Genomic DNA, 27,421 nt, shown 5'->3' with positions numbered 1-27,421 from the left:
ATACTGATAATGTGTAAAGATATGCAAATACATGCATACAAAAGTACTAAAGGTACTTTAATATTCAATAAAAAAGTATTCAATAACCCAAATATTGAAATGATTATCTTTGAATGAAAGGTCATTTTTAATTTTCTCTCTTTTGTGCTTTTCTGCATTTTCCAAATTACCCTTACTTTGGTAATTAAAAAAAAAAACTATAATTAAACAAGGGGATATAGGCCAGGTATTAGAAATATTTTTAGATAGGAAAAAGTAAGTACAACTCTACCTGTGAATAAGACATCTCCACCGTCTAAGGTTGCATTTTCATCTTTCATCTCTACTATGTTGAGCTGAAGTTTTTCTAATGCTTCTTTCATCATGTCAACCTGTTGAAAATAAAATGATTCAGATTAATATTCTACCATTTTCTAACAAGAAAACCTATCATCTAAAAGTTCAGAACACTGAATTATGCCCCCATGTGCACACATACACATATACAATGCACACCCTAATGAATTTGTGAATGTGTGTAGTATAGTTTGGACCAGCCATGATCATTTGCAAGAGAAGAAATTATCTATTAGGAATTGTCCATTTTGTCTCCTAGTCTAACATCAAGTCAATATTATACTCCTATCGTTCTGTCGGAGTCTGACTATTTAGAGGACACGGTTGAAGGTGTGACTAATTAGGGCACAAGAGTCAAGAGAGGCGGGAGGCAGAATATCCAACCTTCCTACCCATCCCAGAAAAACAGAAGATTTAATTTTAAATCTTAAGTCAGTCATTCAGTCAGAATTGCACACACAGAGTAATATGTGGAAGGAATATCAATGACAATAGCCAATAACTTGAAATCTCAGCCCATTGGAGAGTCACTGTTTTCTATTCAAATATTTTCTAAAATGTCAGAACATCTAAGGCTTCTCTGTAAATCTGAACTGTTATTTAAATTTAACCTAGGTCTCTAGAGGTGATTAACAAATACAAAAATTGTAATCAAACCCAAGAATACCTGAAAATGAATTTCGGGATCTTTCTATGATCCCAGGGTACAGTCTAAAGCACAGAGATATCCCGGGCCGAACTAGGGAACACTTGTAGTAAGGTTTACATTAATGCAAGAAAAAAATGTAAGGCATAACAAATGCCCTTTGAAATCCTTCCAGCAGTTCAACAAAACAATTTAAATATTTCTGAAGGTCTGTATAACTTTTATCATGGTAAAGGTCTACATTGAGAAGACATGAACAGGGACTAAGGGAAAAACAAGAGATCACGTGACACTGGGAAAAGTAAAAGTTCTGCCAAAATACAGGATGCCCAGTACACATAGTGAAGTCGTCAAAGAAGAGTTTAGAAGACATAAATGTAGCAGAGTAACTTCTAAAGTAATAAAAACATGGAAATACTTTGACAGCAAGCCTGACATTCATGCAGTCAAAAAAATTAAAGAGAATGCAAAATAAAATAAATATATCATCTCATCCTTGTCCTGGAACTCGTGTAAAAATTCCACAAACCAGAGTGACTCAGAACAATAAAAAATTATTTCCATGGATAAAATGGTCTTAAAGTAATAAATACATCTAGTGACCTCTTTTAAACAGTAGAATAGGTTTTCCTATATAACAGGAAGTGAAATCGTTGCTAGAGCATAAAAAAGAAGGAAAACAATATCTACCATGACTCACTGGGCTACAGTGGACCCAGGAAAACACACAACAGCTTCGTTCCAGCATCTGCCTCTGTGTCCATGGAAATGTCATTGAGTTTAGAGAAATCATGAGAACTGAGCTACTGTTACCTTTTGTTTCTATTATGAATGCTACTGCTTCCGTTATAAGTTAACATTTCAGAGATTACTAGGAATTCAGCAATAACATGAAAAGTTTATATGTAATAGCTCAGGAACTTTATTCAACTCTTAATTAAGAGTTCAAAGAGAACATAAGTAGGGAGATTAACAGATACCAGTTTCAGGAACATTGCACTTCTTTATAGGTCCTATGTCTTTCAAATTAACGTTTTAGGGATAAAATTCTTGCAGTTTCTTAAAAGTTAAAACAGCTGCACTGACATGAAAAAACTGGCTTTTGTGTAAGGGCTGTACTTAAAAAAAAAAATTCAGTCACATCTATATAAACAAAGTCATCAGGATAGGTCCATACCACAAACACGGGTAATACTATTACTTTCAGAGTTAAGGGTATGGACAAGTTAAAAAATGTTTTAAACATTAAGTAGACAGTCTTGAGAATTGCAGGGCCATATGGCATCAGATGTGCAATGCTAACCCGGATGAAATTTCTGAAGAAGAAACAAGAGAGGCTGAACCCAGAGGCTCAGCTCCATTGAGAACTGCACACTCTTTGGCACAGGGGTTCCATGAAGCAGACAAACTCGGCTGCAAACAAGGCCCAGTGTTGCCCTGACACATGGTCCCATAACAAGCCAGCTATTCAGGTAAATAGAACACTAAATATAATTATAGAAGTGGGAATTTTTGCTGGAAAATGTCCAAACCATGAGCCTTCAAGAAACTGCCCATTCTGTAGTTACATGGCTATGGTTAATGTTGACTTAATTAAGCTTCAAGAGGAAAAAAAAACAAAAGGCCAAAAACACACCCACCTTTCACTGAGACAGTAATCTTGCAGAGTGGAAATTAGCATTACTCAGGGTAGGGAGAAACTGTCAGAACAAATATTATTAATTCCAAAGGCTGAGTTGAATGGGTCATTTTAGCCCATGAAATTAGAAACAAAAGGGCAAATTAGAGAAACAACCTTAATTTAAACTTAACTATATTATTTTCATACTCTATTCTAAAAAATTTATAAGAACTTCTTCCTTCCCTTTTCACTCTAAATGCATTCTTTTTTTTCTTTTCTTTCTTTTTCATTTTTAAACTTTATACTTCCATTTCTTCTTGCCCCATCTTTTCTCCTCCCACCCTTTGCTACAGATTCCTTCCCTGGCCATAGGGGGTTCAGACCACCCCTGCTGCTTCCAACCCATATGTCTAGAGTGGGTACTATTTTTGAGGTAATTGTCTTTTTCTTTTCTTCTTCCCTTACTCCCTTTCTTTGTTTTCTGGAGTACAAGTGTTAAAAAATGTAGAGTTCTTGGGGTTACACATTCACAATCACTCCTGGGAATGTCTGTATAGTGTAGTGTTATGATCCAGGGCCTGGGGTTCAAATCACAACTCTGCTACTTATTAGCCAAGTGACCTTAGGTTGGTTAACTTTCTGAGCCTCAGTTTTCTCATCTTTAAAATGGGTGGTTAGTCATAATAGTACCAACTTCCTAGGCTCCTCCTGCACATTAAATACATGTAAAACACTTAGCACATGATAACTGTTCAATAAACATTAGATGTGACTTTTGTTATTTTGATGAAAACCAGCTTGTGTGGACCCAGTGACAAATACTTGTACTATGAAATTGACCCACAAGGGAAAAGCTGTTGTTTTCTCTTACATTTGGATGAGTTTCTTGTTTTTTACCACCCCATGACAGATCCCATCTGCTTTCTAGTGAATTAAAATTAGTCTTTTCTGCAAAGCCAGTGTAAAGTCAGAGCACATACACTGAGGACACATTTAAATTTAAATCATTCCAATCTGATTTCTTTCCACTGGAAGTTGTCAGGCTATATGCTAGATTTCTCGTATAATGTCTGCTTTGAAATAGCCCTCTGAAGGTAATACACAAGGTGGGAAGTGGGCCTGTCTGGTAAGATGTCCCACAGGACTCAAAAGAGCATCAGCCAAGATGATACAGAATGATTACAGTTACTGAAGACATTACACTTGGGCTTGTCTAAAGAATTCCCTCTCCTTCTCAATGCCTGGTCTCCTTTTCTGTTCTACTCTCTTCTTACTTTCTTTTACAGCTCTCATTTCTTTTCCCTCATTTGCCCTATCATGTTTATATCATCATCCTACCTTCTCATTTCACTGCTTTTGGGTTCTCATGGTGAATGGAGAGAACTGGGGATTTGAATACAGGCTCTATCACGTATTAACAATATGACTTGGGATGAGTTAACTTCTCTGAGCCCAAGTTTCCTAATCTGCAAGTGGGATAATGTTTTCTCTCTAATGGGGATTATGTGAGTAACAAATAAACTCATACACATAAAGCACCTAGTTCAGCACCTGACACATTGTATTCAAAACCAGTAGTTGCTGGTATCATTATTATTTTGCCCTAAATTAACTCAGTGCTTTGGATTCTGGCTACCTTTCAAAAAACTTAAAATTAAAAATAAAACATATCATTTTCATCATTAAATAAAACATCCTTTGATACCAACTCTCCTTTTCTTCTTGCAAAATTCCGCCCAAACAAACACAAAAAAACTTTCACAGTTTTATTAGCAAGTTATTGAATATATTCCATAATAGTTTGCAATACACCATAATTAGTTTAATACTCTTCATTAAGATGCCAATATTTTCCAGTTAGCCCTATCCAAAGTTGACTTCGTTTCATACTTTCAACAACCATCCACTTTGAATGTTTCACATCTTCCCTTTGGATGCTGTGAATGTGCTCACGGGGCCTGATGAACAGCTCTGTGCTGCGCTCCATTAAGAACCTGCACCTCCATTTGCCAAGCCACTTTCCTTTAGCTGCTTCTGCTCAGTGGGCTGCCAGATATTCTGACTACAAATGAAGCCCTTGGCATTGGTCTGTCCACAGCCGACAAATCTCAGTCACCCACAGTTGTGCCCTGCGCTGGGAGCTGTGCTGTCAACACTATTACTAGCATGTTTTCAATGCCCATCCATTTAGATGTTCTGAGTCCCTTCTAACTAATCATATTATAAGAGCTTTAAAATTATCCTGTCATCCTATCCATACTCTGATCTACCTCTGAAGAGCTGAATAGCAGCAACATAGCTTTGTTGGTAGTGAGATGGTTTCATTTTCTCAACTTGTCACTGACTGTGTTTGGCTGTTTAATGTTAGGTATGACATGTGGATAATGCTGAGGAAGCCACTCCAGAAGCAGATGTGATGTCTCCAGCACGTCATGACACACATGGTTTGGAACTTGCAGCGAAATTACACTGTGTTGATCCTGGTCAGACACAAACTTTCATTTGTTTATGCCACCTTAATGTTCTTTGTTAATCAGTACATCTTTGGTCACTATGGCCACTTGGACTAGTACATTTGGCTGATTTTGTAACAGTACTTAATGTCCACATCATGCTTTCACATGTATTTTCTCATTTGGTCAACATTTCAAGTTCAAGGAGATTGGTTCAAAAAGGTGGAGTAGAAGGACGTGCTTCACTCCCTCTTGCGAGAGCACCAGAACCACAACTAACTGCTGAACAATCATCAACAGGAAGACGCTGGAACTCAGCAAAAAAGATACCCCACATCCAAAGAAAAAGGAGAAGCCACAATGAGATGGTAGGAGGGGCGCAATCACAATAAAATCAAATCCCGTAACTGCTGGGTGGGTGACTCACAAACTGGAGAACACTTATACCACAGAAGTCCACCCACTGGAGTGAAGGTTCTGAGCCCTGCGTCAGGCTTCCAAACCTGGGGGTCCAGCAACGGGAGAAGGAATTCCGAGAAAATCAGGGTTTGAAGGCTAGCAGGATTTGATTGCAGGACTTCAACAGAACTGGGGGAAAGAGACACTCCACTCTTGGAGGGCACGCACAAAGTGTGAGCATCAGGACCCAGGGCAAGGAGCAGTGATCCTATAGGAGACTGAACCTGCTAGTGTTGGAGGGTCTCCTGGAGAGGTGGGGGGTGGCTTGGTCTCACCATGAGGACAAGGACACTGGCAGAAGAAGGCCTGGGAAGTACTCCTTGGCATGAGCCCTCCCAGCATCTGCCATTAGCCCCACCAAAGAGCCTGGGTAGGCTCCAGTGTTGGGTCGCTGCAGGCCAAACAACCAACAGGGAGGAAACGCAGCCCCACCCATCAGCAGACAAGCAGATTAAAGTTTTACTGAGCTCCGTCCACCAGAGCAACAGCCAGCTCTACACACCACCAGTCCCTGCCATCAGGAAGCTTGCACAAGCCTCTTAGCCTCATCCACCGGAGGGCAGACAGCAGAAGCAAGAAAAACTACAATCCTGCAGTCTGTGGAACAAAAACCACATTCACAGAAAGACAGACAAGATGAAAAGACAGAGCACTATGTACCAGATGAAGGAACAAGATAAAACCCCAGAAAAACAACTAAATGAAGGGGAGATAGGCAACCTTCCAGAAAAAGAATTCAGAATAATGATAGTGAAGATGATCCAGGACCTTGGAAAAAGAATGGAGGCAAAGATCGAGAAGACACAAGAAATGTTTAACAAAGATCTAGAAGAATTAAAGAACAAACAAACAGAGATGAACAATACAATAACTGAAATGAAAAATAAACTAGAAGGAATCAACAGCAGAATAACTGAGGCAGAAGAACGGATAAGTGACCTGGAATGCAGAATAGTGGAATTCACTGCTGCGGAACAGACTAAAAAGAATGAAAAGAAATGAAGACAGCTTAGGAGACCTCTGGGACAACATTAAACGGAACAACATTCACATTATAGGGGTCCCAGAAGGAGAAGAGAGAGAGAAAGGACCCGAGAAAATATCTGAAGAGTTTATAGTCGAAAACCTTCCTAACATGGGAAAGGAAATAGCCACCCAACTCCAGGAAGCACAGAGAGTCCCATACAGGATAAAACCAAGGAGAAACACACCGAGACACATAGTAATCAAATTGGCAAAGATTAAAGACAAAGAAAAATTATTGAAAGCAGCAAGGGAAAAACGACAAATAACATACAAGGGAACTCCCATAAGGTTAACAGCTGATTTCTCAGCAGAAACTCTACAAGCCAGAAGGGAGTGGCATGATATACTTAAAGTGATGAAAGAGAAAAACATACAACGAATATTACTCTACCCAGAAAGGATCTCATTCAGATTTGATGGAGAAATCAAAAGCTTTACAGACAAGCAAAAGCTAAGAGAATTCAGCACCACCAAACCAGCTCTACAACAAATGCTAAAGGAACTTCTCTAAGTGGGAAACACAAGAGAAGGAAAGGACCTACAAAAACAAACCCAAAACGATTAAGAAAATGGTAATAGGAACATACATATCTATAATTACCTTAAACGTGAATGGCTTAAATGCTCCAACCAAAAGACACAGGCGCGCTGAATGGATACAAAAACAAGACCCATATATATGCTGTCTACAAGAGACCCACTTCAGACCTAGGGACACATACAGACTGAAAGTGAGGGGATGGAAAAAGATATTACATGCAAATGGAAATCAAAAGAAAGCTGGGGTAGCAATTCTCATATCAGACAAAAATGACTTTAAAATAAACACTATTAGAAGAGGCAAAGAAGGACACTATATAATGATCAAGGGGTCAATCCAAGAAGAAGATATAACAATTATAAATATATATGCACCCAACATAGGAGCACCTCAATACATAAGGCAACTGCTAACAGCTATAAAAGAGGAAATCGACAGTAACACAATAATAGTGGGGGACTGTAACACCTCACTACACCAATGGACAGATCATCCAAACAGAAAATTAATAAGGAAACACAAGCTTTAAATGACACAACAGACCAGATAGATTTAATTGATATTTAAAGGACATTCCACCCAAAAACAGCAGATTACACTTCCTTCTCAAGTGCACATGGAACATTCTCCAGGATAGATCACATCTTGGGTCACAAATCAAGCCTCAGTAAATTTAAGAAAACTGAAATCATATCAAGCATCTTTTCTGACCATAGCGCTATGAGATTAGAAATCAGTTACAGGGAAAAAACTGTAAAACAAACAAACACATGGAGGCGAAACAGTATGTTACTGAATAACCAAGAGATCACTGAAGAAGTCAAAGAGGAAATCACAAAATACCTAGAGACAAATGTCAATGAAAACACGATGATCCAAAACCTATGGGATGCAGCAAAAACAGTTCTAAGAGGGAAGTTTATAGCTATACAAGCCCACCTCAAGAAAGAAGAAAAATCTCAAAAAAACAATCTAACCTTACACCTAAAGTAACTAGAGAAAGAAGAACAAACAAACCCCAAAGTTAGCAGAAGGAAAGAAATCATAAAGATTAGAGGAGAAAAATGAAATAGAAACAAAGAAAACAATAGCAAAGATCAATAAAAATAAAAGCTGGTTCTTTGAGAAGATAAATAAAATTGATAAACCATTAGCCAGACTCATCAAGCAAAAGAGGGAGAGGACTCAAATCAATAAAATTAGAAATGAAAAAGAAGTTACAACAGTCAACGCAGAAATACAAAGCACCCCAAGAGACTACTACAAGCAACTCTATGCCAATAAAATGGACAACCTGGAAGAAACAGGCAAATTCTTAGAGAAGTATAACCTTCCAAGACTGAACCAGGAAGAAATAGAAAATATGAACAGACCAAACACAAGTAATGAAGTTGAAACTGTGATTAAAAATCTTCCAACAAGCGTAAGTCCAGGACCAGATGGCTTCACAGGTGAATTCTATCAAACATTTAGAGAAGAGCTAACACCCATCCTTCTCAAACTCTTCTAAAAAACTGCAGAGAAAGGAACACTCCCAAACTCATTCTACGAGGCCACCATGACCCTGATACGAAAACCAGACAAAGATTCTACAAAAAGAGAAAATTACAGACCAATATCACTGATGAATACAGATACAAAAACGCTCAACAAAATACTAGCAAACAGAATCCAACAACACATGAAAAGGATCATACACCATGATCAAGTGGGATTTATCCCAGGGATGCAAGGATTCTTCAATATATGCAAATCAATCAATGTGATACACCATATTAACAGATTGAAGAATGAAAACCATATGATCATCTCAGTAGATGCAGAAAAAGCTTTTGAAAAAATTCAACACCCATTTATGATAAAAACTCTCCAGAAAGTGGGTGTAGAGGGAAACTACCTCAACATAATAAAGGCCATATACAACAAACTCACAGCAAACATCATTCTCAATGGTGAAAAACTGAAAGCATTTCCTCTAAGATCAGGAACAAGACAAGGATGTCCACTCTCACCACTATTATTCAACATAGTTTCGGAAGTCCCAGTCACGGCAATCAGAGAAGAAAAAGAAATAAAAGGAATACAAATTGGAAAAGAAGAAGTAAAAGTGTCACTGTTTGCAAATGACAGGATACTATACATAGAGAATCCTAAAGATGCCACCAGAAAACTACTAGAGCCAATCAATGAATCTGGTAAAGTTGCAGGATACAAACTTAATGTACAGAAATTTCTTGCATTCCTAGATACTAACAATAAAAGATCAGAAAGAGAAATTAAGGAAACAATCCCATTCACCGTTGCAACAAAAAGAATAAAATACCTACGAATAAACCTACCTAAGGACGTCAAAGACCTGTACTCAGAAAACTATAAGACACTGATGAAAGAAATCAAAGATGACACAAGCAGGTGGAGAGACATACCATGTTCTTGGATTGGAAGAATCAAAATTATGAAAGTGACTATACTACCCAAAGCAATCTACAGATTCAGTGCAATCCCTATCAAATTACCAATGGCATTTTTTACAGAACTAGAACAAAAAATGTTAAAATTTGTATGGAGACACTAAAGATCTCGAATAGCCAAAGCAGTCTTGAGGGAAAAAAATGGAGCTGGAGGAATCAGACTCCCTGACTGCAGACTATACTACAAAGCTACAGTAATCAAGACAATATGGTACTTGCACAAAAACAGAAATATAGATCAATGGAACAAGATAAAAAGCCCAGAGATAAACCCACGCACCTATGGTCAACTAATCTATGGCAAAGGAGGCAAGGATATACAACAGAGAAAAGACAGTCTCTTCAATAAGTGGTGCTGGGTAAACTGGACAGCTACATGTAAAAGGATAAAATTAGAATGCTCCCTAACACCATACACAAAAATAAACTCAAAATGGATTCGAGACCTAAATGTAAGACCGGACACTATAAAACTCTTAGAGGAAAACATAGGAAGAACACTCTTTGACATAAATCACAGCAAGATCTTTTTTGATCCACCTCCTAGAGTAATGGAAATAAAAAGAAAAATAAACAAATGGGACCTAACGAAACTTAAAAGCTTTTGCACAGCAAAGGAAACCATAAAGAAGACGAAAAGACAACCCTCAGAATGGGAGAAAATATTTGCAAATGAATCAATGGACAAAGGATTAATCTCCAAAATATATAAACAGCTTATGTAGCTCAATATTAAAAAACAAACAAACAACCCAATCTAAAAATGGGCAGAAGACCTAAATAGGCATTTCTTCAAAGAAGGCATACAGATTGCCAAGAAGCACATGAAAAGCTGCTCAACATCACTAATTATTAGAGAAATGCAAATCAAAATTACAATGAGGTATCACTTCACACCAGTTAGAATGGGCATCCTCAGGAAATCTACAAACAACAAATGCTCGAGAGGGTGTGGAGAAAAGGGAACCCTCTTGCACTGTTGGTGGGAATGTAAACTGATACAGCCACTATGAAGAACAGTATGGATTTTCCTTAAAAAACTAAAAATAGAATTACCATATGACCAGCAATTCCACTATTGGGCATATACCCAGAGAAAACCATAATTCAAAAAGACACATGCACCCCAATATTCATTGCAGCACTATTTACAATAGCCAGGTCATGGAAGCAACCTAAATGCCCATCGACAGATGAATGGATAAAGAAGATGTGGTACATATATACAATGGCGTATTACTCAGCCATAAAAAGGAACTCAATTGGGTTATTTGTAGAGATGTGGATGGACCTAGAGACTGTCATACAGAGTGAAGTAAGTCAGAAAGAGAAAAACAAATATCGTATATTAACGCATATATGTGGAAACTAGAAAAATGGTACAGATGAACCAGTTTGCATGGCAGAAATTGAGACACAGATGTAGAGAACAAATGTATGGTCACCAAGGGAGGGGGAAGCGGCAGGTGGTGGCGTGGTGGTGTGATGAACTGGGAGATTGGGATTGACATGTATACACTGATGTGTATAAAATGGATGACTAATAGAACTTGTTGTATAAAAAAAAAACCAAAAAAAACTAGTGAGATCAAAAAAGTCTATAGCTTGGTTAAGAGTATTGTAGCAACATTAATTTCCTAGTTCTGACAAATGGTTATACAAGATGTCAACTTTAGGGCAAGCTGAGTAAAAGGTATATAGGACTCTTTGGGCTATCTTTGTAACTTTCCTGTAAATTTAAGTTATTCCAAAATAAAATGCTGATTAGAAAACAAAAACAAGATAAAAATGATAGATTTTAACAAAGAAACTGGTTTATGCACTAAATGTTTTGTGCTTTGGTCTAATATTAACATGATGTCTGTGTAAAATGACTAAAAGAACCAGTGTTGAATTATGTTTTATCTCCTGTCATTCTGCATTATCCCAGATTGCTAAATGTATTCTTTCCAAGAAGTTTGATTGAATTAATGTATACGTTTACTGTCCTATGTGACAGTTTTGTCATTGTTAGAGATTTCAGTAATTAATGGGAAACAGAAAGTTAAAAAAAAAACCCAAACATTTCAAGTTCAATAAACATTTAGTGGATGTCAACTTTTTAAAAAACCAAGCTGCCAAGATTTAAAAAAAAACCCCACAAAACCAGAGTCCTTGTCCCTGAGAAGTTAACGATGTAGTAGGGCAGATATATCTTATGAATATATAGTGACAATAAAATAGAATATTTGTTGGGATGCTCAGAATAACTCCAAAAGGTAGGAAGGGTATGCATTGGTATACCTATTTTACATATGAGTAAACTGAGGCTAAGGGAGGCTGACTGACTTGAGTTAAGCCTCCTGAGCCCATTCCCATGTTCATGTTCATCTCACTGCACTTTGTGATTATGATTCTCCTGAGGTCATATCATAGAGCACAGCCCACGTCAGAATTGAAGCTCATGTCTTCTCTTTTCCAACTCTGCATATTTAAGTCTACTGGGTGTTAGACGGTCCTATGCTAAGGTGACTCTGGATTCCATGATCTCTTCATATCAGAGATGGATGAAATTTCTGTACATTAGGGCCCTAGGATGCTAAGGTGTGGTATAATAAAAAACGCTAAGTAATATGAACAGGATGTATAAGCCCCATCAAGAATGTTCACCAAGGATAGCCTGCATTTTAATAACCACCCTTCAACTTTGGGATGCCTTAGATTTGTTCACTGGTTTATTCCTTAACTTTTCTACATGTGGTAATGAAATTACTAAAATTAACCAAAGCTACTAAAAAAAAAAAAAGATCAAAGAGAGGTTTAACATACTAAATGACTCAAACTTAAAAATTCCTAAATAAAAACATATTGAAATTCTCTTCTATATTATAATTTTAGGAAAAAGCTCTTAGGAGGGATTTAGTTAGCAATATAATAGCAAACATCCATATAGTCCTCCTATGTGCCAGATACTCTACTAAGAACTCATATTCAACTTATCTAACCTTCATAATCTAATGAAACAAGTACAAACATTATTTCTGTTTTCCAGATGAGGGAGCTGAGGCAGGGTAGTGACTTGTCCACAGTCTTATAGCAACAGAGATGAGTTTTGAACTTAGCTTTACTCTGAAGTTTGTGTTGTTCTTTCCTACACAATTTGTCACTAACAAAAAGATAATTTAGCTATCTACTGTGCATTAAAATGAAAATTAATGTTAGAAATGACTGTGAGAATCTACAATACTCTTAAAAACATAGTATTTTCACTTTAATCTATTTGTTTAAACAAAAATGTGAACTAAGATATTCTGGAGGAAGGCAGGGACAGAGCTACAAATTTTCAGCAATGTGAACTTAGGTTTGGTTTCTAAAGATCCTAAATTTTGTTTTCCTAAGCATACACAAACTAAGGCTACTGAATTTGAGGAGCCATTACTTCATCCTTCCAATTTCTAGATCAGGAGTTATTTGCAAAAACAACTCTTTAAATAGTCAACAATGTTTTTTTGTTTTTTGGGTTTTTTTTGTGGTACGTGGGCCTCTCACTGTTGTGGCCTCTCCCGTTGCGGAGCACAGGCTCCGGACGCGCAGGCTCAGCGGCCATGGCTCACGGGCCCAGCCGCTCCGCGGCATGTGGGATCTTCCCAGACCAGGGCACGAACCGGTGTCCCCTGCATCGGCAGGTAGACTCTCAACCACTGCGCCACCAGGGAAGCCCCAACAATGTATTTTAATTATAGTGAGATTACAAAAGCACATGGACGTGTAGACACACTTCAAACCAAGACACCATACACATTCCAAACCAATTCAATCACTCTGGAGAGATTCTGAGAAGGGTTTCTGCCACATTGGGAAGTATGGTAGGCAGAATTCTAAGATGGTACCCAAGATGGCTACCTCCTGATGTACGTGCTATGTACAAATCTCTCCCTTTGAGTGTCAAAAGGACTTGTAAATATGATGAGATATCACTCCTGTGATTAGGTTACATTTCATGGCACAGGTAAAGATATTTTGCAGATGTAATTAAGGTCCCTAATCAGTTGACTTGAGTTACTCAAAAGAGAGAGTATCTTGGGTGGGCCTGATCTAGTCAGATAAGCCCTTAAAAGAGGGTTTAAAGGTCAGAGATGGAGGAAGTCAGAAAGATGTTCTCTTACCGTCTGGAAGAAAGCAAACAGCCATGTTGCGAACTGCCTATGGAGCGGGTCTACAGGGTGGTCTCTAGGAACTGAGAGCAACTCCCAGTTGACAGCCAGCAAAAACCCAGGGAACTTAGTCCTACAACCCCAAGGAACTGGATTCAGCCAACAACCTGAATGAGCTTGGAAGAGGACCTAAGCTCCAGATGTGAAAACAGTCCAGCTGACAACCAGGTACACTATGCCCAGACCTCCAACCTACAAACACTGTGAGATAATAAATGGGTGCTCTTTTAATGCTATGTTTATGGTAGCAGTAGAAAACTAATAGAGAAACCCCCAAATTTAAACAGATTTTTAAAAAATGTATTTAAAAAGGCCTTTGATCAGAAGCAAATATTGAACTAAATGTTCATTTCCAAGTTGTTTGTTCAGAATATGGGGCACTATTTCTTAAAATGTTCCTAAGAAATTTCCAAGAAAACAATGTTTTATATAAGTTTAGGGTTACAGACCCACCAACTTCCTTAATCCATTATTTACTGAAATGTTTGTACAACTAAATTTTAAAATGAAAAAAAACAAGTTGCAATTCTGTTACAAATCTAATACATGCTCATAAAAATTAAAATGATTAAAGTATATATGTAAAAAATACCCTATATGTGTAAATAGTAATACAAAACAAAACTGCTCCTTGGGCCATTCCAATCTTATTTTGTCTCATTCATTCAGTAGATATTGAGTGTATGTTGTGAGCTAGACACCATGATAGACAGTGGTCAGTGGCCATCGAAAAACAGACATGACCCCTACTATATAGTCCCTCAGGGCAACAGACATTAAAGAGTCACACAAGTCAGTATACAGTTATATGTTATGATAAGGGCTATGAAGGAAAACAATAGTGTGCTTTGAGAAATAAGAGGGGTACATGATTCAGTGGGTCAAGGAAGGTCACTCTGAGGAAGTAACATTTAAGCTCCGGAATCAAAATGATAATAGTAGTTATCTGTTCCTGCTGGTGGGTCATTTGGAATTCTTTCTTAGAAACAAAAAGGGTTTCTGGATGATCCTCAGATTATAAACAGCTCAACTTAGTCTATGAAAAATTAAGGAAGGCTTACTGTATTAGGAAAATGGTCAATAGAACTGGAAATTAGTTTATTTTTTATTTTTTTTTTGCTGTACGCGGGCCTCTCATTGTTGTGGCTTCTCCCGTCGTGGAGCACAGGCTCCGGATGCGCGGGCTCAGCGGCCATGGCTCACGAGCCTAGCCGCTCCGCGGCATGTGGGATCCTCCCAGACCAGGGCAGGAACCCGCGTCCCCTGCATCGGCAGGCGGACTCCCAACCACTGCGCCACCAGGGAAGCCCTGGAAATTATTTAATACATTAAAATCTTTAAAAGTTATCATTTAAGTAAATGTCATTAATTCTGTGATTATTCTGGGAACTCATGATATTTATAGGATGGTCAACATGTATGAAAGTTTTGTAACCACCTAGTTCATGTCCCTCTTATTGAACTTTTGTAATAATAACTGTTACAAACAGTTATTGTACAAACTGATCTCTTTTCCCACAGATTATTAAATAACCATTGCATTTTTTCCCATTGATTTCTTGGATTTCTAAACTTACTCATTTATTTCCAGTGACAAGTTCTAAAAATTAACCAGGATATCTAGCATCTTGGTTTCCATATTTGTAAAATGAGGGGGCAGAGCTTAAGAATGAGGTCATTTCCAGCTCTAGATTTCTAAGAGTTGTAGTCGCAAAACAATTTTTGGCATTCATAAATGTGACTCTAACTGTAATTCTATTTAGCCCCCAGAGAGTTTACTGAAAACACCCCAGATGGTTATTCATGAGTAAAGTATTCTGGTATTTACCCAATTCAATAAGAAGCAAGAGGCTGGGGAATTCCCTGATAGTCCAGTGGTTAGGACTCCACGCTTCCACTGCAAGGGATGTGGGTTCTATCCTTGGTGGGGGAACTAAGATCCTGCAAGCTAAGAGGCAAAAAAAAAAAAAAAAAAAAAGAAGCAGCGAGAGGCTGGGTATATGGATGCTGGGGAAAGAGAAGACTGGTCCAAAAGTGGATTAAAAAATCCAAGAAGGGGACTTCCCTGATGGTGCAGTGGTTAAGAATCTGCCTGCCAATGCAGGGGACATGGGTTCGAGCCCTGGTCTGGGAAGATCCCACATGCCTCGGAGCAACTAAGCCTGTGTGCTACAACTACTGAAGCCCCCGTGCCTAGAGCCCATGCTCTGTAACAAAGAGAAGCCCTGCAATGAGAAGCCCGTGTACCACAACGAAGAGGAGCTCCTGCTCTGCAACTAGAGAAAGGCTGCATGCAGCAATGAAGACCCAACGCAGCCAAAAATAAGTAAATAAATAAATTAATTAAAAAAAAAATCCAAGAAGAATGGGAACCTCAGAGATGAGCAGAAGGATTCTGCTGCAGTGGGAAAAACTGTATCTAGAAAACAAGGTGTGTGTGTGTCAGTGCTAACTTATGATACTTACATTTTATTTTATTTTATTTTTGAGTAACCCAAGGTACTGCTTTTTACCTGCCAGCAGTGAGAAAAATTATACTATGTAGAACTTCGATAATGCCATTCCTATGTAAAGACAGATGTCAGGCCTGCTTTGCTGCTAACCTCTGCATGCTTTCTCATGTCCATATAAAGTATAGGAGATTTTATCAACTTTGGGTTCATCCCTACCCAATAACCAGGATCAATCATGACCTGAAAAAAGGAGGATCTAACAAGCTACAGGCCAATGCTCTGGGACTTAGCATTAAGTCATTCTTTATGCTTTGTCCCATTTTAAACCATACACCTGGGTGCTGCTTGGATTCTTTTCCCTAAAGTCCTGTTGTAGTAACTTATCCCCGTCTCTTCCTATGAGTAGGGTCCTTCTCTGTGCTCTTCCTAAAAATTTGAGGCTTTGTCCTACAACCCAGCACTGCAGATGGGCTTTCCAGGTGCCATCTCCTCAACATAGGATCAGTATCACCAAGGTCTGAGGAATCTACCTCTTAACTACTCATAACTCTGGCTCTCTTTTACAATTTAAATGCCACAGACTTAATTTGTCATCATTTAGTAAAATTTACTAAGCTCTTTCTAAGTGCCAAGCATTGTGGTTGGTGGTTTTTCATGGATTATCTCAGTTAATAATGCCATATCCTTTCAGGTATCTCCTAGTCTAAGTCAGTCGTGGCAGTTCCATCTCTCTTGGCAAGGACTGGTACAAATGACCTAATTTTGGCCACTGAGGAGAAGTCTGTTGAGAGGTTTCTGGAAAGAAACATAATCCCCCTTCTTCCTTTGGACATTGTCCTGTCTGGATATGGTACCTGGAACTAGACTGGTCTGAGAACACACCACCACCAAGCAAGACAGGACAGAGAGACAGAAAGGGTCTGGGTCCTTGATGACATTGTGAGCTGACAAATTGACCAACCTTGAGCCCTGGAGTTCTGATATATGAGATTTTTCATTTCCTTAATCAATTAGATTTGAGTTTTCTGTTAGCTACAGCTAAAAGCAACTCATTTGCTTATATAACAAAATTGACAAGCAGTAGCCAAAGAGTGCATAACAAGACCACGTTACTAAAACTCATTAAATTCTGATGTAGAAACAACTATTAATGGAGGACCTTTCTTCCTCTAGGACTACACCATGACTTGCCATTCAACAAATTACACAATATGTAAGATGTTATTTTAACTGATAATACCTGCTATCTTGGCTGATAAGAATGTTGATCAAATGTCACTTGTCACATGAAGACCATCCTGCTTGTAGAAAACAGCAGATTATAAATAATAATTTGTAAAGCGAAAAGCACCCCAGGAAGTATTACACTGCCTCAATTCTGTAGATAAAGCACAATTGTTATAGCTCCATATGGCAGAGTTGGAAGTTAATGTTCCAACACTCTCATCTCTGATCCAGGGCTTAGGTCTGGAGGAATGTGAATAGAAAGGTTAGACAGAAATGCAGAAGGAAAACCAGTAGGGTCATAGTACACAGGAGAAATAAAAACAGCTTTGAAGAAAACTGGGCAAGACCCTTTTATTATCTGGAGAGAACATGAGGACATAACAGCAAAGTTCTAGATGTTCAAAGGCCCCTCCATTAAGATGTCACAGCAAGACAGTTTCCAGGAAGAAGGCTGGAAGCAACATGTAGCTTTTTTTTTTTTTTTTTTTTTTTTTTTTGCGGTACACGGGCCTCTCACTGTTGTGGCCTCTCCCGTTGCAGAGCACAGGCTCTGGACGCGCAGGCTCAGTGGCCATGGCTCACGGGCCTAGCTGCTCCGCGGCATGTGGGATCCTCCCGGGCTGGGGCACGAACCCGTGTCCCCCGCATCGGCAGGCGGACTCCCAACCACTGCGCCACCAGGGAAGCCCAACGTGTAGCTTTTTAAATGAAAACAAGCAGGAGCTCTTGCTGGTCTTGTTGCTCTCTGGGTATAACATACTCATTCAAGAGGTCCATTTCCTTGTTGATGATAATGACACAGTACGCGTATTAAGTGTCTAAGAGCCATTGACACTCTCTCTGTCTGCAGAGAACAAATAAAAATATGATTTATCACCAAATACCAAATGAAAATAAGTGTCAGCTGCCAAAAGGCCTGCCAGATTTCGTATGTTAAAAACTATGGAACTGACAAGTTTCTTAAATTTTAAACTAATTTTCCTGAAAGTTGAGAAGTACAAAATTTTGCTGTGCATGCTGTCCAAAATAAGCACCAGGCATAGAGCTTGAAGTGCCCATAATTTTCTATGAATTCAGAGAAGTTGCCAGCTGCCATTTATAAAGGTAAACAGACTGAAAGTATGAGAAATATTTTGTATGTCCAGTACACAATTAATACATTGTAGGCAGTAAGCTGCCTCAGAAGCCTTCCAGCAGACCCCTGCTCCCACCACCCCTACTGCAGGCTCTGGCTGCATTAGATATGCCTTCTGTCTGCTCCCGTGTCCTCCATGGCATTCTACTAACAAAAGATCTGGCCCCAACAGACTCTTCTATATGTTCGCTGAATGAGCAGCTGAATAACCTTGCAAGTTACAGTAGACATAACTTCTAGAAATGTTATAACAAAGTTATGCATAAGTAAAAAATAGCCACTTTGTTTAGCCAAGGCACAGTCACAGATGTGGCGACCTCTTCTGGACAACTCTTACTCTTTCAAGGGTAAGCAGATTCATTTTTATTTCTAAAGACCTCCGAGTGAGGGGACTACCCTTGGTCTATTTGTCACAATAATCATTAACTGCCACTCTTTCTTTACCTCCTTCAATAATTTCATTCATTTACCTAGTCATTAAACAAGTACCTATTCAACATTTTCAGCATATCTGGCACTATTCTAGGCCCTGGAAATATATTACTGAAGAGAGAAGATCCCTGTGTATATTCTGGTGGGGATATGGAGGGATAGACAATAAATAATAAACAGAAAAAATATTAAGTAGAGGTAGGTACCATGCAGAGATTTAATTCAGGGAATGTGATATAAAATGAGTGGTGGTTACTGTAGATTGGGAGGCTAGGAACACCTTTCTGAAAATGTGACATGTATACTGAGACCTAAACAACCTAAAGGACCAACAGGGAGAAGAATGTTTCAACAAAGGCCAGTGCAAAGGCCCTTAGGTGGGAGCAAGCTTAACTTGTTCAAGGAACAGAAAGATAGCCTGTGTGGGACTAAAATGAAAAGGGCAAGTATTATGAGCTGAACTGTCTCCCCCCTACCCCCAAATTTACGTGTTGAAGTCCTAAACCCAGAATATGACTGCATTTGAAGATAGGGCCTTTAAAGAGGTAATTAAGTTAAAATGAAGTCACTAGGGTGAGCCCTAATCCAATATGACTGGCGTCCTTATGTGAAGAAGAAATCATGGCACAGACAGGTACAGAGGGAAGACGCTATGAAGACAGTGAGAAAGTGGCCATTTGCAAGCCAAGGAGAGGCCTCAGGAGAAGTCAACCCTGCTACCATTGCGATCTCAGAATTCTAGCCTCCAGCTTTGTGAAAAAATAAATTTCTGTTATTTAAACCACCTGGACTATGGTACCTTGTTATGGCATCTCTAGAAAACAAATGCAGCAAGGTATTAGATAAAGCTGGGGATATAGGATGGGGACAGATCACACAGAACTTAGTAAACCAGCATAAAGGGTTGGAATTTTAAGTGTTATCAGAAGCCACTGGAAATTTGAGGGAGGGGAGTGACACAGTCTCATTTACAAAGATAATTCTGGCTAGCTGCTTTGTGGAAAATGGATGGGAAGGCAAGCAATGAAGCAGGGATAGCTAAGAGGCAGGTTCAGTAGTCCAAGTGAAAGATAATGGTCGCCTGAACAAGGGTGATGACAGTGGAGAAGAAGAATAGTGGCTGAATTTGGGATGTGTTTTGGAGAGCTGACAGGACTTTTAGATGTGGGGGTGAAGGAAAGAAAAGAATCAAGAATGACTCAGATTTTAGTCTTGATCAGTTGGGTGAATGGTGGTAGCAATTTTTATATGGAGGAAACTGCAGGAAGAAAGGGGCAAGTTTGGGAGAAAATCCAAGAGTTCTGTTTCGGCCATGTTGAGTTTGAAATGCCTTCTAGATATTCAGATGGAGAGGTCAACACATTTGAATATATTAATCTAGACTTCTGGGGAGTAGTCAGAACTGGAAATAAGATTTGGAGTCAATGACATAAAAACAGTAGCTACAACCAAGGGACATTAGAACTATCTCAAACTCTGTCCTTCTGGAAGTGATGTGACAATTCGTCCTAACAACAGTATTCCAAGAAAGAGATTCCAAGAGATATTTTTGATCCATTGCTGCTGCAAGGTATGGTAGCTATTTGCAGCAATAGTTAGAAAAATCTCCCTTTGGCAGCAAAGCCCTGCTTTATGCACATTGATTACGATTGCACAGATACCACCGGGATAAAAGGTCTGGAAACACATAAATGGATTGTAATGAGCTTTCCAGATGTGGTAGGTATGTGAAGTCTCCAAGTGCTACTTGTTGTCAATTGCCTGTCCGTCTTCTTGTTAAATTCAGTTTTGTGGAAGCTATACAACATAGCGGTAATATAAGATTTCATTCTTTCAGAAACCTTCAGTTTTGAAATTATGATCACTTGAACACAAAGCTATAGGAATAACAAGTTTCTAACACGTTTTAGATGAGTCAGTCCAAACTACATTTGCACTATAGCACCATGGACTGAATGGATGCTGCTGTGCCAATTAAAACACATTTTTAGGGCTTCCCTAGTGGCGCAGTGTTGAGAGTCCACCTGCCGATGCAGGGGACGCGGGTTCGTGCCCCGGTCTGGAAGGAGCCCACATGCCGCGGAGCGGTTGGGCCCGTGAGCCATGGCCGCTGAGCCTGCGCGTCCGGAGTCTGTGCTCCACAACAGGAGAGGCCGCAACAGCGAGAGGCCTGCGTGCAGCAAAATAAACCCAAAAAAACACAGAAATTTTTATTCCCTTATTCAAGTAGGTTCACTAAAGGTCTTGATTGAGAAACCCTTCATTAGTAAAGCCTAAATGACTGCTGTATGTGCTAAAAATCAGTAAGGCTGCATTTCTTTAAAAAATACCGTAATTACTAACTTTTTACCACTTGTAACAAGCTTTCTTCACAACTGGTGCAAGTTGGTGCTCTTTTGACTGTACCATATTGCCCAGTGTTTGTGAACACAATATTCAGGATGGTTTTTGGAATGCTAGTTTTTTGTTTTTTCCTTCCGAGCCCTGGGCTTTTTTGTGTGTTGTGATTGAAGCCTTCATTAAAGATGGCTGTGACAGGCTCCAGTCGGGGCTAGTAAGGAGATAGTAATTCATTCTGAGAAGTTGCCTTCTGATTCCTACGGGCTGTAGCATGGCAAATAATTTTGTAAATATTCACCCCCTGTCATATGTTCAAACATTTGCTTCTTTTGGAGCCTATTTAAAACATGTTAGTAAAAAGCCATCAGCTGAATACTTGTATGCTTATGGCTATTGAGTAAAGGCTATTTCCAACAATAGCTGTACGAAATGGCTAGCTTCAAGAAATTGTCCTTGTTTTGGACAGTTGTCCACATTCTAACATGATGGTAATAAAAATATTGAGTAATTTCTCTTTTTGGTTATCAAATCTGGGCATCCTCAGCTAGACCAAGACTGGAACAGTTTGATAATATTTTCCTAATAGAAACATTCCAGTCAATGTTTTACCAAGGAAAAATAATTGTCTAGCTAAGGAGTTTTGCCTTTTCCAAATTGCTTTAGAAAAATGTGGTAACCTTCTTGCTCTTACGGTTTTTCTCCCTTTTTTCCCCACAAAGTTTATTTCTGCTTCCAATTCATCACTAAGTATTAAATAACTTTTAAATAAAACATTCATTTGAGGAATAGCTACAAGTCCCTTCTATAATACAGAAGGGACTTCGTATCTGGTTTTGAGTAATTCTCAAAGTACAATAACCTTAATGCTATCTAGATTCTCTTCCTATGAGGCAGAGCATGATGAAATTAGATTCTCATAAATGTCATTGCCCCTATTTATTGTTTTTTCCTTGAACCAGGGCTGAGCTGGCTAGGTTCCATTGTCTCTCAACCAGATTTATTATGGATCAGATGCATTCTGTTTCACAACAGGAATGTGCTTATTATATGTACAAAGCTTATAGTCTAACAAAGCATATGATTTGTTAGCAAAAAACCACTTTAACAGTGGGAATAGCTTGTAAAGTGTTCAGATGTATCTGAACTAAATTTAATATCACAGAAGTTGACACTCAAATCTTGAAATAAATCCCTGTAAACACAGTAATGTTTATGCTGTCAAAACTAAACTAAATGCATTTTAGTATGATGCAAATATACTCCCTCAGTATTTCTTATTGACATTATATAGTTAGCCAGATCTTCTTGTTGCTTCAGTTTCTCCCCGAGAGTACCTCAGAACCTTGAAAAGTAGATTAACTCTTTCAGGTCTTCAGAGCACAATTTAACATACTGCCTCTTTAGTGATTAATGTTATTTAGTATTTGTGCAACGAACTGAAGAGTATCTTTATAAATACCCAGGGTAAAACTAAGAGATATCTCTAAGAATAAGGAGAATGTAGATAAATTTAGCAGTTAAAAGACTAGGCAAAAAACTAGATTACAACAATTTTTTAAAAGTGTGATTTTTAATAAAGATTAAAAGGAAGCATACAAAAATGAAAAAGCTATGGTTGGTCGGTGGATAATGGTTGTTGTGTCACTGGTGGAAGTTGAGAAATACCTGAACGTTTAAAACTTCATAAGCTACCAACAACTACAGTAACCACTGCCCATTCTGGCTCCCAAGGCAGATGGATGCATACAGGACACAGCTTGTCAATGCATGCCTTCTATTATTCTAAACATCCAAATATTAATGTGACTGTGGGTAAGAAAGAGTGGACCGCTTGTAGCTGTACTGCAGGAGTATTTTGGCTTGGGTTATCAGCCCCTGGTTTATCTGTTGGTCACTCCATCCAGGCTTTCACTTTTGGGGTCTCCTTGTTTCCCTGGGATATCCCCTGGACTGGACTTGAAACATCCCCGGCTCAGCTTTTGCTCTGCATGACCCATTTCTAGTCCATGCAAACACTTCCACGAACTCTGGCAGTGCGGTTATGCCCAACACAGTAGCACTCTTCAGGCTCCCTATCTAAACAGTCACCCAGTTTCTTGCCCTCAAGATCTCCTAGGCTCTGGTTCATGGTGTTTCCCACCTGCAGGGAATATATATCAACTCTCTGAGGGGTCTCTTTAAAGCCTACTCTCTCCAGACTTGAGATGAAAAAGGTAGCGTATCCCCATCCCACACATTCAAAGTAGAACAATTAGAAAGTATAGTTAGTAAAAATAAAACCATTAATCGTAATACCATGCATAGATACCACTGTTAATAATCTGGCACATAAACTCCCAGAATTTCCTGTTAAGTATGTTGACGAGAACATTTTTTTTTTTTTTGCTCATACTATTATAAAAGTATACTATAAGCACACACGTCCCATATTTAAATAAAACATGGGGCATTATTATAGGGCGATTTAAAAATACATCCACACTTTAACTCGAGATTGCTTAAAAGTAGACTTACTGAAAAACTATCTTCTGAAAACAGTCTTTTGTTGTTAGGTAATCCCAAATACAATAAATGAAGCTCCTTGTATTGAATTTCAGAATTCAAGACTTAACCCTAAGCAAAGATTAAGATTTTTATCATGGTAAGAAAATTTGAGAGCAACTTTATCAAACATTTAAACATTCGAAGACATGCTTCAGGATCAATTAGGATATGTGCTAAGATCTGAGGATACAAAGCTATGTCACAATTCAGAGAGCAGTCCTTCTCTGTATATATATGAATCAGATAAGAGAAATTTAAAAAATAGAAATATTTACCTGCCAAAAAATAATTTGTTCTGAGACATCAGTAAAGATTTTCTTCTGTGATGATATGAAGTTTAAGTCTTAAACCATCTGCTGGTTCAAGAATTCCAGACTGCAAAATGATTAATTATTAAATGTTGGACAGAGAGAAGTCCTCTGTTCCTTGTGGGTATGTACAGCAGACCCAGAATGCACCTGGTAATCCAAGACCTCATTATCTTGAAGATACCTGATATCCCATAATATCTGACGAGGCTGCCAACTCCTTGTCTGCACTGACTACATGCCATGTACCCCATTTTATGACTAAACAGGATTTAAAATTCATGAAGCTTGTTGAAAGCTCAGCTGTCACATTCAACCCATTCCAAAGTGTATGGGAAAAAGAGCAGAGCAGACATTTCAACTGAAGCCATTATTGTGCTTGAATAACCATATTCCATTAAATTGCTAATAAACCTACTAGAAGATGTTGATCACATCAGCCATACAGTTGCATTCCTTTCCTTTATACTAACTTGCTCAGTTTCATTCTATGCAGTATTACTCTTTCTGTGCCCTTTATTCCAAGGTTGCCCAGAATTCAAAGCACTTATTCAGTAAGTTTGTAATCCAGTTTAGTACGCTGTTAATACAATTCGTTAGAGAAGATCATGGAAAAAGAAAATCAAACTTATTTTTGGATCAATGACCAATTTTAAAGGAAACACATACTAAACCAGTTTAAAGGAAAAGGTCAGGATCCATGAGGTATTAAGGAAAAGGAAAAGAAAGAACATTCATTTCCACAATTTTCCGACATTCCTTAAAAATAAAAACAAGCCTAAGTATGGAATGGAGAGGTCCTGGTTCCCCTGTGCTAATGGTGGTGAACAATACTGCCATTCATAGGAAGCTAGTAAGCAAGGGTTTTTCCTCAACACCAGGGAAGTTTTGGCTTCCTTTCCCTTCATTTATTCAGGGGTTCAAAATTAAACCCTATAAATCTTGAGTTAGTCTCTCAGAACAAATAATAATATATAATGGATTAAATGCTTTAAAGCTCGCTTTTTACTAGCGTAAGTGATTAACTGTCTCTCCATTACAAATGGTATATTAAGCCACTGCTGTATTAGTGTTAAATACTGAAAATATGTGAGCCTGAATACATATCCGATAGAATTAGGCATTTTAAAGAACTAATACACTATCTATACTATCACTATCTATACTATCTACCTGATGAATGACTTAGTTAAATAGTTTATCCCCTATTTAAAGATTAATTGAAAATGTATGATGGAAAAATCTAACATTAGGGGAACAAATGCCTTAATTTTAAAATTCTTTCATCCAAGAGGAAGCAATGGTTTAGGTGTATTTTTTTTCTATTTGGTATATCCATCTAAAAGCCTTAGAAGAAAGGACAGGTCTCCCCAAACTCAGGGTACCAAATAGTTGTCTCTAACCAGCCAGTTTTCCAATGGGTAGAGTTGGGGTAGCATTTCTTTCCATAGAGCAACTGTTTTAAAATAACCTGCCAATGTACTCAGAATGTTTTCTTCTTTTTCTTTCCACCAGCAAAGTCAAGCTGAATAAAAGCAAAATTCACTCTCTGGATTACTTTATGATTATGAAAATATTTGTGTCTATCTTTTTAGAGGAATTGAGATTAGGTGTAGTGAAAGAATTTTTCCTGCAGCTTCCCCTCTGAAATACCTTAGTGAGAACACATAAAAACCAACTCTAAAGCATGCACAAAGCCATAGTAGAGAGGAAATAAATGTTAAAGCAACAATAATATCATTCAACAAAAATAAAAATGAGTAATAGCCCAATATAAAAAGCTTTGAAATTACAGTAATTTCACAATCCATCAGAAATAGCAAAATACACCATTACTTTAACAAATATTTTTTCATCATCTTATAGATGTCAAAGCTAGATGCAGATATACGTGTGGTAAATTTCTGGACTGGAGAATTAAATCAAAAGAAACTAGAACAGGATATATAACTCACAGAATCATGGAATATTAAGATCAGAAGAGATCTTAGCTGTCATATAGATCAGAGGACCAAGTCCCACTAGGTTTAAGTAACTTTACCCAATCACAGGGGCCAAAGCAGGACTAGAACGCAAGGCCCCTTATTTATAGTGTAATAAAATTCCTGACACAGTAGAAATGTTTTTGAGACAAAAAGTCAATGTTAAGACTATTAATAAAAGTTGTTTCCACTTAAACAGTTTGAGAATAAACACATGACTGATTATGTGTTTTAGACAATTAATAAACACATGATTGATTATGTGTTCATAGACATTTAAACTGCCTTCTTAAACTCAAGTACAGATTACCAGATTTCATCTAAAGTTTTCATACTGGCTGGGATTTCACTTTGCGTGGCATCAAATGAGGAAGCATTTGCTATCTGACGAAACCAAAGACCACAGAATAAATGTGGCTTGGTGTTGGAAGACAAGGGTGAGGACCATGGTTCTCTGTGACACTATGCAGGCAGGCATATTTTTAGAGGTTTCCACACAATGTGGAGTTAATGTTCCAGGTGTTTTTCAATTTTTTCAACTGATAAGAAAAAATTGAAAATCAAAGCTCTTCACAATGTCTGCCAGATTTCCCTAAAAGCTTCTTTCATGAGGTAAAATCTCTCTGTCTCCCTCCCCACCATCCCCGTCCCTCCCCCAACACACACATATTTAGTAAGACTTTCGAGTAATCCGTTTGAGGACTGGAGATTCGCTTTCCTGGGTTGACAACCTCTTTTCCTCTTCATTAATATTTGAAGCCTGCCTACATAAAAAACTGGAAAATACAAAATATAAACTGACACAGTTTATGTATTTGATTTCTAATTTCTGATAGCTGAATATTTTGAAAATGTATCTAAAGGAATACAAAACATGTGGCATAAGAAGAAAGCTTTCAGCATGAATATGAGGTAATAAAGTAATTAGACTGATTTTTTTTTTTTTTTTTTTTTTTGTGGTACGCGGGCCTCTCACTGTTGTGGCCTCTCCCGTTGCGGAGCACAGGCTCCGGACGCGTAGGCTCAGTGGCCATGGCTCACGGGCCCAGCCGCTCCGCGGCACGTGGGATCTTCCCGGACCGGGGCACGAACCCGTGTTCCCTGCATCGGCAGGCGGACTCTCAACCACTGCATCACCAGGGAAGCCCCTAGACTGATTTTTATAGGTGACTTACTGGACTGCATCCTGTTATTTCAAACATATCCTGCATATTGCAATTTACAAAAAGCATAAGTGAAAAGTGAGTTTGTTTA

General features: G+C 38.4%; 1 protein-coding gene across 1 annotated transcript in view; it reads right to left on the bottom strand.

Annotated features, from left to right (window-relative positions):
* The window catches only part of DDAH1 (dimethylarginine dimethylaminohydrolase 1), a 153,834-nt gene that overhangs the window by 42,775 nt on the left and 83,638 nt on the right, over nucleotides 1–27,421 (bottom strand). The window contains exon 2 of the mRNA XM_022580939.3: nucleotides 272–371. Within this exon, the coding sequence (XP_022436647.1) occupies nucleotides 272–371 (100 nt within the window). The remainder of the gene's footprint in view (nucleotides 1–271; nucleotides 372–27,421) is intronic.

The sequence above is a fragment of the Delphinapterus leucas genome, chromosome 1, assembly GCF_059928025.1.
Source record: "Delphinapterus leucas isolate spDelLeu-1000000601 "Yukka" chromosome 1, BTC_Dleu_Yukka2, whole genome shotgun sequence".
NCBI classification, from domain to species: domain Eukaryota; kingdom Metazoa; phylum Chordata; class Mammalia; order Artiodactyla; family Monodontidae; genus Delphinapterus; species Delphinapterus leucas.
Note: the sequence above shows the minus strand (reverse complement) of the source record. Positions and strands in the feature narration are given on the sequence as shown.